General features: G+C 33.6%; 1 protein-coding gene across 1 annotated transcript; it reads right to left on the bottom strand.

Annotated features, from left to right (window-relative positions):
• Positions 1-12,160: 12,160 nt before the first annotated feature.
• Positions 12,161-12,957, bottom strand: LOC106374761 (glycine-rich cell wall structural protein 1.0-like). Its single transcript, XM_013814714.3, has one exon. The coding sequence runs from the start codon at positions 12,846-12,848 to the stop codon at positions 12,399-12,401; it is 450 nt and encodes a 149-aa protein (XP_013670168.1). The 5' UTR covers positions 12,849-12,957; the 3' UTR covers positions 12,161-12,398.
• Between the last annotated feature and the right edge of the window lie 5,555 nt (positions 12,958-18,512).

The raw sequence follows: 18,512 nt of genomic DNA, 5'->3' as shown, positions 1-18,512 counted from the left end.
AAGATGTTTTAGATTTTTTTCTTGTTCCACAAAGATAGATTTTCTATATTGTTAAGGTATGTTTTTATACTTTTGAGAAACATTAATTGAGAATATTTGAATTGATTAAATTTCATTGGTGGAAAGTTATTGGAAAGTGTATAATAAAGTAAAAAATAAATTAAATTATAAACATTTATTAAATTCTTAATAAGCGTGCATACTCTAGAAAATCTTACTTTTAGGAACACAGGGAGTAGATGATTGCTTAATGTTTGTGGCCCCTTGGAATCCACTAGGTTCATTGAAAATTCCTGAAATCTCCACTGTCCCAGCTTGGGTGACTTTAAAGAATATCCCAACAAGTTGCTATTCCAAACCTGGGATTTCTCACACTGCTTTCGGCCTAGGTGATCCTATGCTCACTCACAAGCCAAGGCTAGATCCGTTCAACATAGGAGACGCTAAGATTTTGGTGGAAATTGAGCTTGACAAGAATTTTTCCAAAAAGATTGCATTGGATGATATGCTTGGTAACATATTTTTGGTTGATGTGGTATTGTGAAAGGTGTGGGAGCTTAGGTCACAAAGCAAAAAGGTGTTTACTTAAGGAAGAGATGTTTGTTCCCACTAATGAAAGTAGACAAGATCAAGAAAAAGTGGAGATTCTTGGGGTTGATATCAAATCTTTATTGGAAAACAATGAGTGTAGTAAAGAGACACTAGAGAGCAACATGCCTAAGGACATTACAAATATCCTGCCAATTCAAACAGTAGCTAAGTCTTCAACAGTGCTTGAGCCTCATCATTCTCCTCCCCAATCCTGAAGGTCAGAAGCTTCCTCAGCAAAAACAGATTCTTTGTCTTCTCATGGGGCTAATTCTCCTAAGAATAGCTCTATTGCTTTCGAACACTTGTCTCCAATCGTCAAGTCAACTTCAGTCTCTACACTAGCAGGTTCACCATCTGCTCACACTACTCCAACCCAAGTTATGGACAATGTTCCATCTGCTATTATCATAAATGAGGGTGCTACACCCTCAGGAAATGATCCAACAAGCACGACCCCTCATTCAACCAAGTTCATCCAAGAGCATGGAAATATAGAGAGTGATTTCCATATTAATAAGCAAATAGATGAATATGGAAGTGTGTCAAGAGGGGGTAAGTTGCCCAAGCTTACACAAAGATACCAAGAAATGGAATGGCATACAGTTCACGGACGAGGAAATCGAGGTCGTAAGGGTCGGGTTTCCTAATCTAGTGCACAAGAAACCTTCCCAGTTTGGATAAACTAAAGAGTTGTTATAACTCATTGAGTTTCTATAGCTCTTTTAATGTTTTTTTATGTACTAACTTATTCAAATTATGTGATCTAACAAATCACATTTGTAATTTGTCTTTTAATTGAAGGCCCTTTTTACAAAAAAAATAAATAAACAGATATTGAATTTAAATTCTTGACGTTTTCGTTTTGGCCTCTTGGTTTACTGACTTTTTATGATAAATTGTATGGCTAGTAACCATAATTAGAGCAGTATAGCATCCATATATAGGTTAATCGATGGAATATACCGAGTTTATTCTCCTGTCGTGATTCGTCCAATGTGATTACGAAATTGAAATCTCTGGTTAACACTTAACACACGTATAAAAGAGAAAGTAAAAGATTGCAACTACTATTTAAATATTGGGCTGGCTAGGTAGCATACACGGTCGGGCTTCATACATATGGACTTGTCTGCGATTTTTCACGTGTGTTTTAGTATGGTAGGCTTAACGTGTAGTTCTTTTCTTCCCCTTGTTCCACCTTTTTCTGTATAAATTCCTTGATTTTCCTTAAAATGTTTATCATATTTGGACTTTTATATAACCTTGTGGAATTAAATTGTAAACATCACTTGGTATGTATAAATTAGGGTTTTCCAATGGGAGTGAACTAGTGTCACGGTTATTTTTTGTAGGGGAACTAAATAAATCTGCAATGGTTACTCCTCCAAGAGATTACAGGCTGACGTGTCAGAGAACTTCTCGATATATAGTCTAAAGAAAAAGTCCAAACCATGTCGATGATATGTAGTTATCATATGCAGGTCATATGAATATTTGAGTACGCCAATGTATAAATCAAAATCCCTCAACTAATATGCCAAAACTAATAAACTTGAGCCACTTGAATTTTATCGGTTGATATTTTAAAACCTTTTGTTGCTTGCATGGATCAATATGAGTTATGCAATGCTTCTAGGATCCATCTATTGCACGAGTCCTACCCTTTAGGTTGCTTAGACTAATCATAACTAATGCTCTAGTACTTTTCCCCCACAACTTTTTAGTTAGACTAAAAGACTTGGGCAGGCTACCCCCATGTACACGAACCATACAATACTCACATATAGCCTTGGGCAAAAAAAAACGGAACAAAAAAACCGAACCGCAACCGAACCAAATTAACTGAAACCGAAATCGGACCAAAATCCTCAAATACCCGAATGGTTTCTATATTTCTATATCCGAATAACCGAATCGGAACCGGAACCGAGAACCGAACGGGTACGCGAATATCCGGAAAAAAAAACAAGTTTCAAAGGTAAAATGTCATCAACCCCACTCGAACTCGGGTTGGACAGGAAGAATGAGAACATTATTACCAACATACCACGTTATCATTTATATTATACAAAGATATAGGAACAAAGATGATAGGAACAAAGATGATACCTTGTTTAGACGTATAGGTTTTCCATGAAGCGTATTCACGTTAAGACTTTTAGTTGCCTACAGAAAAGACGTTACCATTCCATCCGAGCCAACAAAAAAAGTCAAAAACTATTTCATAAAAAAGAAGGACCAGGACTTACATATTCAGCATCTTCCTCTTTTGTAATTCAATGAATCAATATTCTTCGTGTACTGATGAGAATAACGCAAAGAGGCATGACTACTTATAGGAATGTGATTGTAAGTGAGTAGAGCAAGGTTGAGGTGTATTAAATACGGGTTAGTGGGATAAGTGGGATTAAGCTTTTAATACAGCCTTAAAAGAAGGTGCAAACTTTTATGGAGACGTTATGGCAGACCTTTCGTGGAAAGGAAAAACGGAAATGACGGCAAGAGAAGAAAGATGATGATTTGAGTGTACGGTTGGTGTTGGACTTCGGAGTGTTATTTTTGTAAACCTACACAGTAACAGAGTCAAGATTTAAAGCCCATAAATTGAAAAATGACATGTCAAAAAAAAAAAACTTCTGATTGGTGGATTTTTTAAATGATGTGGCATACTTTTCCTTGCACCATATTCCCCTTTTAGGAGTTAGTTATATATGATGTCTGGGTGGTAATTATACTCTGAAATATTGGTACTTCAACTACAATAGCTGATCAGTTTTTTTTTTGCTTTTACAGGATGAGGATGAAAAGATTGGGTATGATGGTATTGCTTCTGATCCTAAGGTAGAATCTTTATTGTGGTTGATAATATATTATCTGTAATCCATGAGTAATATGCCATTGTGGAGGGGAAACAGAATGTATGTACCCTTAAGAATCTGATCCTCAGAACTTTTCATTTCACATAATGTGAAATCCTGATACTGGGGACTCGCGAGGTTTCGGCTTCATTAGTTGTGAGTCCGATGGCGCATCTAATGTTGCTATTGAAGTAATTCTTCTTTTTTTATTTTTTGCTTCTTCATAAATCATAAGTATCACTTCGAAAACCTGGCTACGAAAATGAGTCCTAATCACATAAAAAGCTTATCGATTAGTCCAATGAATGTATACTTCAAGCAATGATCGGACAGTATCTTTGTAACTGTGATCGTCAATAACAGTCTCTTACACATACAGGAAAGACGCCAAAGGAGAGCAACAAGAAGTCAGGACTCATTTGTTGAACATCTGCAATGTTTAATTGCATTGGTGATCCAAAACCAAACTTGAATATTTGTAACGCCTAAATATAATTCTATGCAGGGAACCTACGGTGTGTATTAGTGTGTATGACGGGCTCGCAATTTATTGTCAACATGTATTATGTAACTATTTAAGTGTAGTTACACCACAATTAATAATGCTGAGTTTGTTTCTCGCCGTGATGAAACCAAGGAGAGGATAAGAGCTTCAATGAAGCAATTTTGGGCTGCAAGGTCAACAACCAAGCGATTAAAGGAGAGCCTCACTTCGTTTTGGTCAAAAACATTGCTGAAGCTGCAATGGGAGAATGAAGTTGTGAATTACATTTTGATTGGGACTTTCAGAAAGCTAAATAAGAGATTTCATCTGAGCCGAAGATTAAATTGGCTGAGGAAAAAGTAAGAACTAAGAACAAAGGAACACAACAAAATGAGAGAAAAAGAATCTGCACTTGCCAAGACGGAGAAAATGAGGAGAGTTGTAGAAAGAAAAAAGAGCATCAAGAGAGAGACCAAAGATAAGATCATTCTCCAATCTCCATGCCTGGATGATATAACAGAATATGTCACTAATATACATAAGATATTTCTACAATTTTTTTAGAGTGTGGTTTGCAACTGATTGAACTTTAACACCAACATAAATGGTTCCAATAAAACCTTCAAAAAGGTCAATGTTGAGAAAAGAGATTCTCGAGATTAATAAAAAACACAGAAATGTACAAAAGGATACTGAGCATAAAGATACTTTAAGTTAGATGACAAATCTAAATAATTCTTCAAAGATGGCTAGAGAAAAGCACTCTACAATGCTTGAAGAAAATCAACTTGCTCATCGAGATTATTTTACTGGAGAAGAATAACTATTAGGCTTGAACAACAAACAAAACTAAACTAAAAACGAACAAAGCTCAAATAAAACTATAAATATGAATACATCAGTTGTATTCTAAAAATGTAAAAAGAACAGGAAAAACAGGTAACTACACATTAGATTGCATAGTGCCATATTCAGCGTGTAGGGGAGGATTCTTGCGCGAGAGTTTAATTAAATAATTTGACCCCTCTATGGCTCTATATATGTATGTGTTTTCACACTTATGGCAATCACTTATTGTCAAAGAAAAAAAGAACCAAATTCGTTAGTTTTTTTTTTCCTTTTGAGTTTTGTCATATTTTATTTTATTTTGGTAATAATCGGGAACTACAGGGACATTTGAATGCAAGAGGAACACATAAATGCAGGTCGTATATCATACAACTAAGTAATAATCCGCGCCTTGCGCGGAATGTGATTATTAGTTTCGTTTTTTCAATAAGGAGACATTAATCTGTTTAATCTGAATATCGGTTCAGTTTTAGGTTTTTTTTGGATTTTAATCTCCGAAAATATAACTATCATTTTAAATCAATATTTATTTGGTTTATTAGGTTAAAATATTTGCTGTTTTTAGTTTTTTTTGTGTGATAATCAAAAATTACTATTATTTGTTTCTTTTCATGTTATGAATCTTAGATAGTCGTGATGTCGAACCAATGGTTTCATATTATAGTTTCTAAACGGATAATAGTTTAAAAATAAAATTACTAAGACAAATCATTTTACTACAATTTGGTCGATAGTGAAATAAACATTAAGAAAAAAATATATTTTAACTTCCTAAAAAAATTAGATATTTCAGTTGTGGTAAATACTTACTTATAAGGTGCTCACGTCAATGTGCACATGTATATGTATGTAAAAGTATATAAAAATAGTTGATAAATATATAAAGATACTGTTAATTAATATTAAATGACAATTTTTTTTCAAAATAATACATGAAAAATAAAATTATTAAAATAAAATTATTTAAAAACAAAATATTGTAAAATTTATATAAACTATAATATATAACTTATATATAATTATTTAAATATATGTATACATATGCATATAACGGATCAAATTGGATATCCGTTCCTATAAATATTGATATTTGTGATTTGTTTTTTTTACGGATATTGCATTTTAGTATTCGATTTGCTTCGTAGAGTAACGTATATTCATATTTTTTGGTTCGAATCAAAAAAGATAACGAATCGAATCAAAATTTATGAATAATTTGTCGAACTCTATTCGTAAACATTAAAAATAACGTAAAGAAGAACCATGCATGTGAATTTTATATTAAAAAACGCAAAACACATAGTGTGAACATATTTATGTAGAGATTGGTTGAGAATCTCTCTACATGTGACATGTGTTCATTTAGTGTGAACGCATTTATTACAATGCTTCTACACGTGACATGTATCCAGTTTAGTGTGAATGCATTTATTACAATGCTTCTCCTTTAATATATAAGAGATAAATAAAAGGGGAATAGCAGCAATAGATAGGTTGTCCACGTAGGACTCAAAAGTCAGCCTATCAGGAGATTCTGTTTCACCACGTCATCTAAGCTTCAGTCGACCAAGTTTGGTAATGGGCTATTGGTGTGTTATTGAAAATCTTCACTACGACCCATGTCAAGCCCATCTCTCTTCATCTCGTGTTACCTAACTTTCTCCCAAGCAATGATCGTCTCCCCGACCTTCCCACTTCGTCCTCATCGATTCAACTCTCCAGTGAATCACCGTTACTCACAACTTTCTTTAAATATGTTCAGTCTCATTATTCCTACTAATATCCTTCTTGCTGTCTATAACCTTTCACGAACTCTTTGCCATTTCGTTCATCGTCAGTGCTCTTTCATTTCGAAGACTCAGGCCCATTCCCATCCCTCCCACTGATTTCTTCGTAAAGGGCTTCATCGTTGTTCTTGGATTAATGCTAGGTGTCGGAAGTTCGCTCCCTTGGCCGTAGAGGTGTGGAAGAAGCGAAGCGGCATGGCGGAGAAACATACGACCTCGACGACACTGGATTTCAGATCTCGATTTCTCTGGCTAAGATCCCGTTCGTGGACGATGGAGGAGATGAGATGTCGACGGTTTCTAGGGTTTATGCGGAACGAGGCTTGACGGAGCTCCGGTTTGTGTCGGGCTGGGTTTGGAGGGTACAAAGTGGTTTCAAGCGGACCAGCTGTAAACGTTTGTCCTGGCGTCTTAGGAGCTCCGGTGATGTCGTGGATGACTTCTTTGGGTCGCGGCGACCCCGACGTCCTAAGGAGTGACCGCTGGAGTGGTGTTGATCGAAAGGAGATGTCAACTCAACCGCCCTTGATGGCGAGAGGTAAAGATTCAAGCAAAGGCGGTGAGGTTGCTAGAGGACTGCTCTCTGGCGTTTAGATCTAGGATTTTTTACCTAGCCGGTTTAATCTGGTTTAGTTCTAGATTATTTTTGGTTTTTTTACCCAATTCTGAAATTGTAAACCAAGGAATTTTTACCCGGTTTAGGGTACAATAATATATACATTTATATTGGGAATACATTTATATTGCATATCTGCGCGTAGCGCGGACAAAAGATCTAGTAATATTTAGATCAGCTAAAGTAATGCGTATATTAGGCCTCGCGGGGTTAGATTTATGTAGTTAGAGACTTTGTCTAATGTTAAAACCATAATGAATTTCTCGTGATAATAATCCTACAATGGGAGAGTTTTGTTATAAATTGTTCTAGATAACGGTTTGTTGTAATTGAATGCGAGTGGTCTTTCAACCTTTAAAGACACTAGAAACAAAAAGGAAGAAGACCTAATTGTAGTCTAATAATGTTTTCTTAACCATCAAATTGTATTCTTGAGGTCTGAATTATAAAACAAATCACAATGCAACTTTAATAACTTCAAATTCTTCTGATTTGGATTATTTTGCATCTCTCATTAATTAAGAGTAAGAAACCATTTAAATGCAAAGAAAAGCATAGAAACATAAAAAGCAAAGATAAATCTGAGAGGTTAAGTGGTCCTTGAGGATAATGATTAAGGGTGTTCACACTGCCTTCGAAGCAGCTTCTATGTTAGGCCTTGGTTCGGTTAGTTTCTCATATGTTTGTATAATAAAGAAGACATAAACTACTTTTTACTAGTTAGCTTAGTCCTGATATCTCTCTTAAATGCAGTTTATTAAAAACTTCATATTGAAGAACCACTGATTGCTTTAAAGAAAAAGTCTCCACTGCAAACTCGAAAGTTAGGATTTTACTCTGGAATCTGGATGAGGATCAGACGAACCCTAAAACTGAAAGTAACTTTTTGGATGAGAATCTGACCAATCCCAAACCTGAAAACAATGTTTTGAAACCTGACCCGGACACTGAACTGGACTTACCGGATCACCGGGTTGTTGGATCGACCGCGGACGAACCGTAGGTTAATAATTTAAATAATTTTGTTATATTATAATATATTACTATTGAAAAATATAAGAAATGTTTTAAAAACATTTGGAAAAATACTAAACTTTAAGTTTTTTTTTTTTTTTTTCATTTCACATACAATATATCTTTATATATAAAGTTAGCTTTTTCTCTTCTTATGACAAGTGGCTAGGGGGTTTGATGACATGTGTCTTTCATATATATTGTTTTTTTACATTTGAAGTCTTTTTTCTTATATATCATTGCAATTTAGCCAAATACTTTCTAATTATGCACTATTTACTCTTTAAATATTAACCATTGTTGTATAAAATTTGATAATTTATTTTATTGGTCACTAAAATTCAAGATGAATAAATAAATAAATAAATAATTTTAAATATTTAATTTGGTTTTTGACTAAAAATAACATAATTTTTTGTTATTTTATCATTTTCTATTATTTTATTTATAAATTATATATTTGTTTTACTATTAAAAATTATTAAATAACCAAACTAATAAGAAAAAACTAGAATACAACACATAATCTAAACCTACAACTTCCACAACCCAAAGGAAAAAACCAAATACTATAGTAACACTAACTCAATAAAAGTTTCGAGCTGGAAAAAAATCAACAAAGAAAACTAACTTACCTCATCTTACCAATAATATCTTGGATAGAACAAGCAGATGTTAGAAAAGATAAAAGGATATTCCTTCTGTTCCAAAATATTTGATGTTTTAAGTGTATGCACAAGAATTACGGTATACACATTTTCTAAAAAATAACATTAAAAATATATACCAAAATTAATTAATCTAATCCTTAAAAATAAATATAAGACATCACTGGTCACATAGTTTTCAATAAAATTTAAATTAATATAAAAGATCAAAACATCATCTATTTTGAAACATCATAACCTTTCTAAAACATTATCTATTTTGGAACAGAGGAAGTAAAATATAAGACAAAGCATTCCTCCGAGCTCAAATGAGCGTGATCAAGCACCAACCCAAAAAACCCAAAAAGCTTAGAAAAAGAATAATCATTAGGAAACCAGAGTCACCACGAAACAAGAAGACACATGCCTCAAGCACCGGAATCACAACCACCAGCTAAAAGTTAAGAAGCACCTCACAAACTAAACAAGCACATACAAGGCTTTCATCCCAGCGAAGAACCACAAAGCTCTAAGTAGAAGACACCAAAGCTCCAAACACTAACTCCGCACACCTACACCAAGGAAAGCAAGAGAAGAAAAGAAACAACCTGAGGGAGGGAGAATGGAAGCCTACCACCGAAAAACAAGAGCTCAAGCTTTAGAGTAGAAATAACCTTCCAAGCACACAAAGCATACGCAGAAGAAAACATTATCCAAACCTGGAGTAGCAAATATGGCGAAAAAGAGCCACCAGAAAAGCGAGCATCAATGAAAGGTGCAACAAGATGAGAGAACAAAGATAGAAAAGGAGACAAAACAAAATCAGCAAACCGTGGAGCTATCTTCGAGCTATGAAAAAGAGCATAGAAGTCAGATCACCAAAAACCAGATCTTGAAAACCAAGACGAGCAGAGACTATCGACGGCAAGTCAACGAGAGGAAGACAACATCAAAGACAATTGAACTCTTATCCAACCCAACGAGATGTAGTTCCTAACATTAACCAAAATCTAAAAAAGAAGAGGACCAATATTGACCAAAACAACCTACAACACAGTGAAAAAAACCCACACAATTGGGAACTCATAAGCATGATCTATAACAAATACCAGAAAATATCACCAGAGATGAATGTGAGGAAAAACAAGAACGCAAAGGTGAGTATTTTCTCAGTGATGGCGAGAAGCACCGCACACCGGAAAGGTAGGTGAATTACATAGATGGGGACGGCTCAATGTCAAATTATGGAGAGTGGGCAACAAAACATTTAAAAGAGTAATGTTAAAAAATGTGACAAATTAAAATATAATTTTGACGCTAAAACCATCAATCTTAAGATTAACAAATGCGTAAATGCAAAGTTATTAAAATTCAATATAATTTACATTAGAAGCTCACTTCACCACACAAGTACTATTATACACACAATAACACGTTATTGAAAAACAAACCCATAATATATTAACACTTACCATATTACCTAATACTACATAACACAATAAAACATCAAATAATGCTGTTTACAAATAAGACTGACAAGATAATTACATCATCCAAAAAATCATATCTAACAACAATAAAACAATATTCCGCGCGAAGCGCGGACACCCTTCTAGTATAAAATATATTAGACTATTGAACAATTTTATAACAAGTAAAAGTTATGACAAAATATATCAAGACTTAAAATCTAGTAGTACTTAAAACCACAAAATATTATAAAATAAATTTATACTAGAGTTTGACCCGCACTTCGGTGCGGATATTTTTCAATTTTAATACGGACAAATGACTTGCTAAATAACATCGGTTTATCTATAATTTTATGGTGTATCCAACCTATATTTTTCTCAGTACACGATGTCTTTGTTCATTTATTTCTATTGAAGGCTTTCAGTGTAAAGTGCTCATGGCAGAAAAATGTTGGAAAAAAAATCCATTAACAGATTTATAATCCTTGCTTGCACACTGAATACATATGTATTGTTTCAATCTTAATAAAGACATGTTTTCTTTACAAAGGATGTTCGTGCAATATCAGATGTGCGAAGCTAAATTGATTTAAGGTTGGTGCCATTATTTTGGTGCCAAGCATGTAACTCTGATTTTGATCGTGGGTTTACGTTTGTTTAATTATTTTGTTATGATACTATTTAAACCTAGTTCATTTTCTTATATACGATAATGATTAGAGGTATATTATTGTTATGATATATGTTATAATTCAGTTTTAGTAGGACCATTTAAAACTTAAATGACAATCTTTATACGGTAGATAAAAATAAGACTATGTTTTAATAGATTAGATGATAATTTAATTTATCGACTTTGGTGAATTTGGTTTAAAATATTGTCAATAAACCTACAAATCCGGGTCCAAATCCGTTTAGTGACATTATACTAACCTATATTTAATTTTGACAAAATTTTGCATATCTTTATTAAAAAAATGGTTTTGGGTTCGCCATTGGTGGCGGTGCGGAGAAATCTTTTTTATCAGGGGTAAAATATAAAAACAAAACTATTAATTATTCAAATATAAATACTAGCACACAATTTTATAACACTTTATATAAATCTTATTCCCTCCATTTTATTTTAAGTGGTGTTTTAGAATTTTCTTTTTGTTTCAATTTAATTGATGTTTTTAAATTTCTATACAAATAGTATGATTTTCTATTAGTTGGGTTAGATGTAATCATTATTGTTTTATACAAATAAGATAGATTGAATAAAAGTTAGTAATTCTTAAAAGCTGTACAAAAACCTTAAAAACCTATTATTTTGAAACAGAGGAACCTATTGAAAAAGGTTGAAGTTTACTAAAAATATTTATTGCAGTAGATTTATCGAACATGACTTGTAAAAAGTTAATATATAGTCACTAATTCATAACATTATAAAATATAAAATTATAAAAAAAATTAATTAACTGTTTAGTTCTGATTTCTAGGTTAGCTATATGCATGTTTTTTTTTGTAACTTAGCTATATGCATGTTTATTAACTGATCTTATAGTAAGCAATGAGGATTTGATTTAGTAGCCACTATATTATATGGACAAACCCAGTTTTATCTAGAAATATTTAAAATAACTAAAACAGTGAATGAAAAAAACGATGGGGGAAGATAATTATGATGAATGGGGGGGAATATTTAATTGTCTTAACAAATTACATTACGTGTAATTATTAGTTAACGTGCGTCCGCACCTGGTTCTTTATATGCATGCAACAGTTCTCTTTTATACAAAATGGTGACGCGAAGAAGAAACGGCAGACACTTCTGTTCCTTTTGCTAATTCGGAGTTGATATTAAATCAAATATTAACACACTAGTTTTTTCGTAAAAAAAAAACACAAGATATATCAGGTCTAGTTATGATACAAAGTACAGAGGTAACACGCAACTATTTAATTATTCTTTTGATCCTTATTTATGCATTAAGATTGTAGTATACATATGTGGTGCCAACCATGGTAATTTTATTTTTCTTTTTCCAGTCTTATGTATCTATGCTTGTGTTAAGATGAACAAGAAATGCTTATTATTTTAGCGGTGTTGGCTTCTCTCTCTACGACCTGGAGAAGCTCCACCATTTCCACCGCCTGCGCCACCCCCTTCACTTGCGTGTCCAGTCCCACTTCCATGGCCAGAACCACCGCCTGTGGCTCCTCCTCCTCCTCCTGAGCCAAACCCAAACCCAGTTCCTGAACCAGAACCTGAACCAAACCCAAATCCGGTCCCCTTTCCTTTTCCATCTGGGGTCGAACCAGAACCAGAACCATAACCATAACCACCTTCTGGGGTTGATCCCCATCCCCAATTATATCCCCAATTAGGTCCATGAGCCGAACCGCTTGCACCGCTGGATCCTCCGGTGGGATCACTACTCGGGCTGGCCGCAGAATGAGTAGGGCTTTCAGACTCTCCTCCTCCATAGACAAACGAGAAGGCTAATAGTATAGACATTAGAGCCAATGTGATAAACTCACCTTTCATTTTCCTTTTGATATATTTGTTTCAACGCTCTTTCCTTATGTTCTCACTAGGTTCAAGACTTTATATAACCACCCTCTCACACGACATAGACACGTATTACTGTTATTATGTGATGAGAAAATCTAGATAGTAGTATAAAAACTATATAAGAAAAAGGAGAGCCAGTTAGTGATACCCGTGAGTCCGTGACTAGTCTCTCTTTTAGGCATGCGAGAATCCAATTTTAGGGTTATAATTAAAATGTCGGTTTCTCGTGATATCTTTTTTAAGGCATCTATAGTAATTATGACTCACACCACTCATGATTTGTGCTATTTTTTTTAGTAGTCCACTGACTCTTTGGACATTGCTTTCTTTCTTTACTTATATGGGTCAAAACTTAAATCATTTTCGTGTAATCCTCAAATTTATAAGATCGAATAAATTCTAAGAAATGCTATAACCTAGCTTGTGTAAATGGTTCCGTGAGTTACTGCAGTATTATACCTTCTCAGAAAAGGCTTTTCATGCCTCTATTGTGTGAGAATTTTCTGGCTTTATTTCAGAATGTATTATCTGGTTTTAATTTTATGGGTTGTCTTACTCTCCCATACATGTGTACGTTTTTGACCATTTAGAAGAAAAAAATGATAACCGTTATGGGAAAATTATTCTTTGTTAGTTTTTTTTGTTGTGTCGGTATGTTTTTGCTTTTAATCAATACACAAGAGTTAGCTACCAGAAATATGTAACTATTTTGGTAATTATACACTCTTCTTGAACAGATCCCGTGAGTTGTTGACAAATGGCAGCTCACATTCTAAAATATCTTTTGCTGGCTCTCTAGAGATTTCCACTAACATAATGAATAATGTCGGTTGGCAGTTAAGATAATCTTGCCTCCAATACTTTTTCATGCGTCTTAGGAGTTTGTGATATACTTTATTGTATGCTTGTCATTTTCTACATATTCTTTTTCCCGCAACAGAAAGAACAAGGCTTCTACGTTGGGTTTGAATGCTAGACTATGCAATTTATTAAAAAAAAATATTAATTTTTTTTGAAAAGAATATTAATTTTTTTTGAAAAAAATATATTAACTGTTAATTTCGAACCAAAAGGTCTTGGCCTATTGGTAAAAAGATTTCAGCTAGAACTTACATCATGGGTTTGATTCTCTTTGGCTATCCATAGACACCTTAAGTGGTATGAAAACACAGATTTTATGGATATCTTGGTGATTAATCCTTGGACGTAGAAAACCTTTGGAATCATACAAAGGTTATCGGAAAAAAAAAAAAAAGGAAATTGAAGCATGAATTATGCATTCACATACAATCAATCAAATTCGTTTATCTTTTTTCCTGTAGATACTCGTCTACAAATATTAAGCCAATTAAGACTGCTAGCTAATTCAAATAATGTTATTCATTTGAATACTTTCCTTGATTTAAATTCCGTATATAATTTAAAACAAAATTTGTAAATAAAAAATTTAACTTAAATTTATTATTATTTGTAAGTATTCAATTCTATAACTTTAGTTTGACGATCTTCAAAATCATTACAGAATTAATATTAAATTACACTTAATTAGTTTTGATTTTATAAATATTGAATTTTCGTATAAAAATCTCTAAATAATAGTAGAGTATGTGTTTAAAATTAGGATTACCCGGTGCATTTAAAACGTAAAATTGAATTTTTGTTCTTTGGTGCCATTAATCCAGGTGGCATCCTTAAATTCTTGGGTTTGGCCAGTGGCCAGAGATCAGCTCCGACATCGTACCTCTTTTAATATCTATAAAACTTTATGATATGCTCACTGCATGTGAACTCTTTTTTTTTTTTTTTTGTCATCGGTATAAACAGATTTTTAAGACTCTGCAAACCAAACAGTTAACTCTGCATCCATGTAAACGATAAAAGAGGGTTGTTTCCTGGCACTGCGTGCAAAACAATACGTCCGTGTATTATGTGTTCTGGGTACATGAATGATGTTCGAGTTGTTGAAACTTTCTCTTAGGATCTTCATATCTTCTAAATAACATACAAAAGCTGGCAATTCTTCTGGTTCTGAAACCATCTTCACCAATTGAGAACAATCTGTTGTAAATGTGCCATGAAACTGACGTAAATTATGCATACATTCTATTGCCTAAATAAGCGCTTCCACTTCGGCGTGAAGTGGTGACAGACTCACCATTGTTTTCCTTGCGCCCATCAAACCATCAAAATCTTCCGAAGTACTATACCATTCACTACAAGAAAACAGCGGCATACTGAGGGAAAAAATCGTCGGTATGTCGTCGGAATAACGCTATTCCGACGACATACCGACGAAAAAAGTCCTCAGAAATAACTCCTCGGAAATTCATCTTTCCTCGGAAATCCCTCGGAAATTTCTGACGGAATTCCGAGGAAACCCTATTTCCTCGGAATTTCAGAGGACCACAAGTTAGTCGGAAATTCCTCGGAATATTCCAAGGAAGATGTCGTCGGAATATTCCGAGGGATAAACTTCCTCGGAATATTTCCAAAATTAAAAAAAAAAATTATAAATTTATTTTTTTAAATTGAAATTCGAAAATATAAAATTAAAATTGAAATAGAAAACATATTTAAAATACAAAAAATAATAAAATAGTTTTTATAAATAAAAAAATGTTTTATAAATACAAAATTAGTTTTAATAAATATGAAATCATCTTTTTATAAATACAAAATAGTTTTTATAAATACAAAAAATAATAAAATAGTGTTTATAAATCAAAAAATGTTTTATAAATACAAATTAGTTTTATAAATATAAATATTTTTATAGATATGAAATCATCTTTTTATAAATACAAAATAGTTTTTATAAATACAAAAAATAATAAAATAGTGTTTATAAATAAAAAAAAATATTTTATAAATACAAAATTAATTTTAAAATATGAAATCATCTTTTATAAATCCAAAAATCGAATTTATATACAAAAAACGGTTTGTATATTTAAAAATAGTTTTTATAAATACAAAAATAAAAAAATAGTGTTTATAAATCAAAAAAATGTTTTATAAATACAAAATTAGTTTTAATAAATATAAATATTTTTATAAATATGAAATCATCTTTTATAAATCCAAAAATCGAATTTATATACAAAAAATGTTTTGTAAAATCGAATTTATATAGAAAAAACGTTTTGTAAATACAAAAATAATGAACAATTTATAAAAAAAGTTCTAAATCAATTCAACACAACCAAATCACAATTCTAAACCTATTACACAACAAATCACAATCCTACCCAATCACCCTAACAAAAATCTATCAAAAACCTTCTAAAATCATCAAATCTACTTAAAAACCTAACAAATAGGACCTAAGAGAGTGGGATAGGGTCCTTACATGATTTGTAAGGGAATGGAAAGGATTCACCGGAGAGTTCGTCGCGAGAGAAGGTGGAGAACGCCAGAAGGAGAGAGAGATCGCCGGAGAGGAAGAAGAGAGAAATGGGGAAGAAGATGCGTTTGGAGTTTATAAAACCTTGGGTCCGACGGATATTTTCCGTCGGAATTCTCTCAGTATTTTCAATTTCAATTTTCCAGAAATATTTGGCGGCTTGTTTGTCCGGTTAAATGAAAATAGTCCGAGGAAATTCCGACGGCCACTTAAATATCCGTCGGAATTTCCTCGGAATATTTTCATTAATTCGAGGAAAAAAAATATCCTGTGCATGTATTTCTATTAATTTATATTGTTCCTCGGAATTTCCTCGGAATATTCCGAGGAAATACCGAGGAACTAGTGTTTGGGGTTTCAAAACATCAATTTTTTTTGCCGTATTTCATTTCTTATACAATTGTAATTCATACCATTGCGGTTTTGGCGGAAAAACTCAATTTTGCGGGTGTGGCGGGTAAAATCAATATTTTGGTTTTGGCAGGAAAATTCGATTTTCTGATTTTGTGGTTTTAGCGGGAAAACTTGGTTTTGCGGTTTTGGCGGAAAAACTTGATTTTGCGGTTTTGGCGGGAAAACTCGATTTTTGGTTTTGGCGGGAAAACTCGATTTTGCGGTTTTGGCAGAAAAACTTGATATTAAGATTTTAGCGGAAAAAATTGATTTTGCGATTTTGGAAGAAAAACTCAAATTTTATAAACCCTAGCTTTTTGTGACCATTGGACCGACCGCGTCCACGTAGTCCAAATCCACTAACGTCCATTACCCATTGGTCTTGTGATTCTTATCCATTTATAATCCAGATGTAGAAATATGTGTCACCAAAATAGATTCATTTATATTTGGATATAGGAACCCAAATGGTCAACCCATCCATTTTGCAGCTATAACTAGGTGTACATATGCAAGCAATGTACAAAAGTCATTCCTAAGCATAAGTATCCATGTGTAAAACCCCTTGACAGTGTACACATATAACCATGTGGACACGATTAACAAACCACGTACAATCATAAGTTTGGGGAAAAAATGAAGGAAAATCTGTACAAATTAAAAGTGTGTGGGCCAAAATTAAAGATTCTTAAAAACAGCAGGGGCAAAATGTGCAAAATTATGGAAAATGGATCATGAGTTCAGGGAGAAAGCAGAAATCGATGAGTGATCTGGAGCATTCAATCCAAACCCCGATCAGCCCTTTTTCACGTAAGCATGGATTAAGCGTCTGAAGAAGTCTGCATCGCTTAATGTGATTGAACTCGACCCAGTTTTAAGTTTTAGTTATTTGGACGATCTAGAGGAGATATGGTTGCGGCGGCTCACCACGGTGACGTAGAGAAGATATGGCTGCGGTGGCTCACCACGCCGGAGCAGCTACGGGATAACCACGCCTCAAGCGAGACAATGAGATGGAGGCACGGTGGTTCGATGGAAACGACGTCGCGGCGATGGAGACAGTCGCGGAAAAAAAAACTAACCATCGTTCTCTTTCCCTTGACGGCCACACGTCTTCGGCATCTCTCCCGGTCGCGGTTTTTCCGCCATAGTATCAAAAGGTTCATCGTCAGTCCTCTCCTTCAATCGTCATTTCAATTTCTCTCACTTTCCTCTGTAAAAGTTGCAGAAAGTAAATAAAAAAGAATTAATTAGTCCTTACCCGAAAAGCAAGCAAGTGGGTTATTATCAAATCCACTTAATTCCGGTTTCGGGTTCACCACACAATTTTTAAATGGGAGAATTTGGTGTATATGCAAAACACAAAGGGAAATGAAGAATATACCGATGATTTTGACATAATTAAATCGTTGACAATTAGCCTAATAAAGGCCCGGTTTTGCCCTTTTTAAGTACAAATTTCCGGTCACGTAGAGCGAAGCGAGATGACGTCTGTGTTTCACATGGTATAGTCATCTCCTCTGTGTTTCATATGGTATATACATGTATAGCTGCATACTATTTACTAGAAGATATTTTACATAAGACACGCTACAGTTGTAATAATCGCATACGGTTTCACGGTATTCAGTAAAAACATGTGGAAACTAGTTGATACAAGTATTCCATTTTTACCAAATCACGTGCTTAAATTCCATGGTATGGACATGAGTGGCCTATAAATCATCAGCAGAAGACAATGTCACCAATTTATTTACCATATGCAGAAAAAGACAACACACTTGTCAAACAGAATGAAAAACAAATATATAGTATAGTAAGTAACTTCAAATAGAACATAA

Source organism: Brassica napus, unplaced genomic scaffold (assembly GCF_020379485.1).
Source record: "Brassica napus cultivar Da-Ae unplaced genomic scaffold, Da-Ae ScsIHWf_2276;HRSCAF=2934, whole genome shotgun sequence".
NCBI classification, from domain to species: Eukaryota; Viridiplantae; Streptophyta; class Magnoliopsida; order Brassicales; family Brassicaceae; genus Brassica; species Brassica napus.
This window is presented reverse-complemented; position numbering and strand designations above follow the sequence as displayed.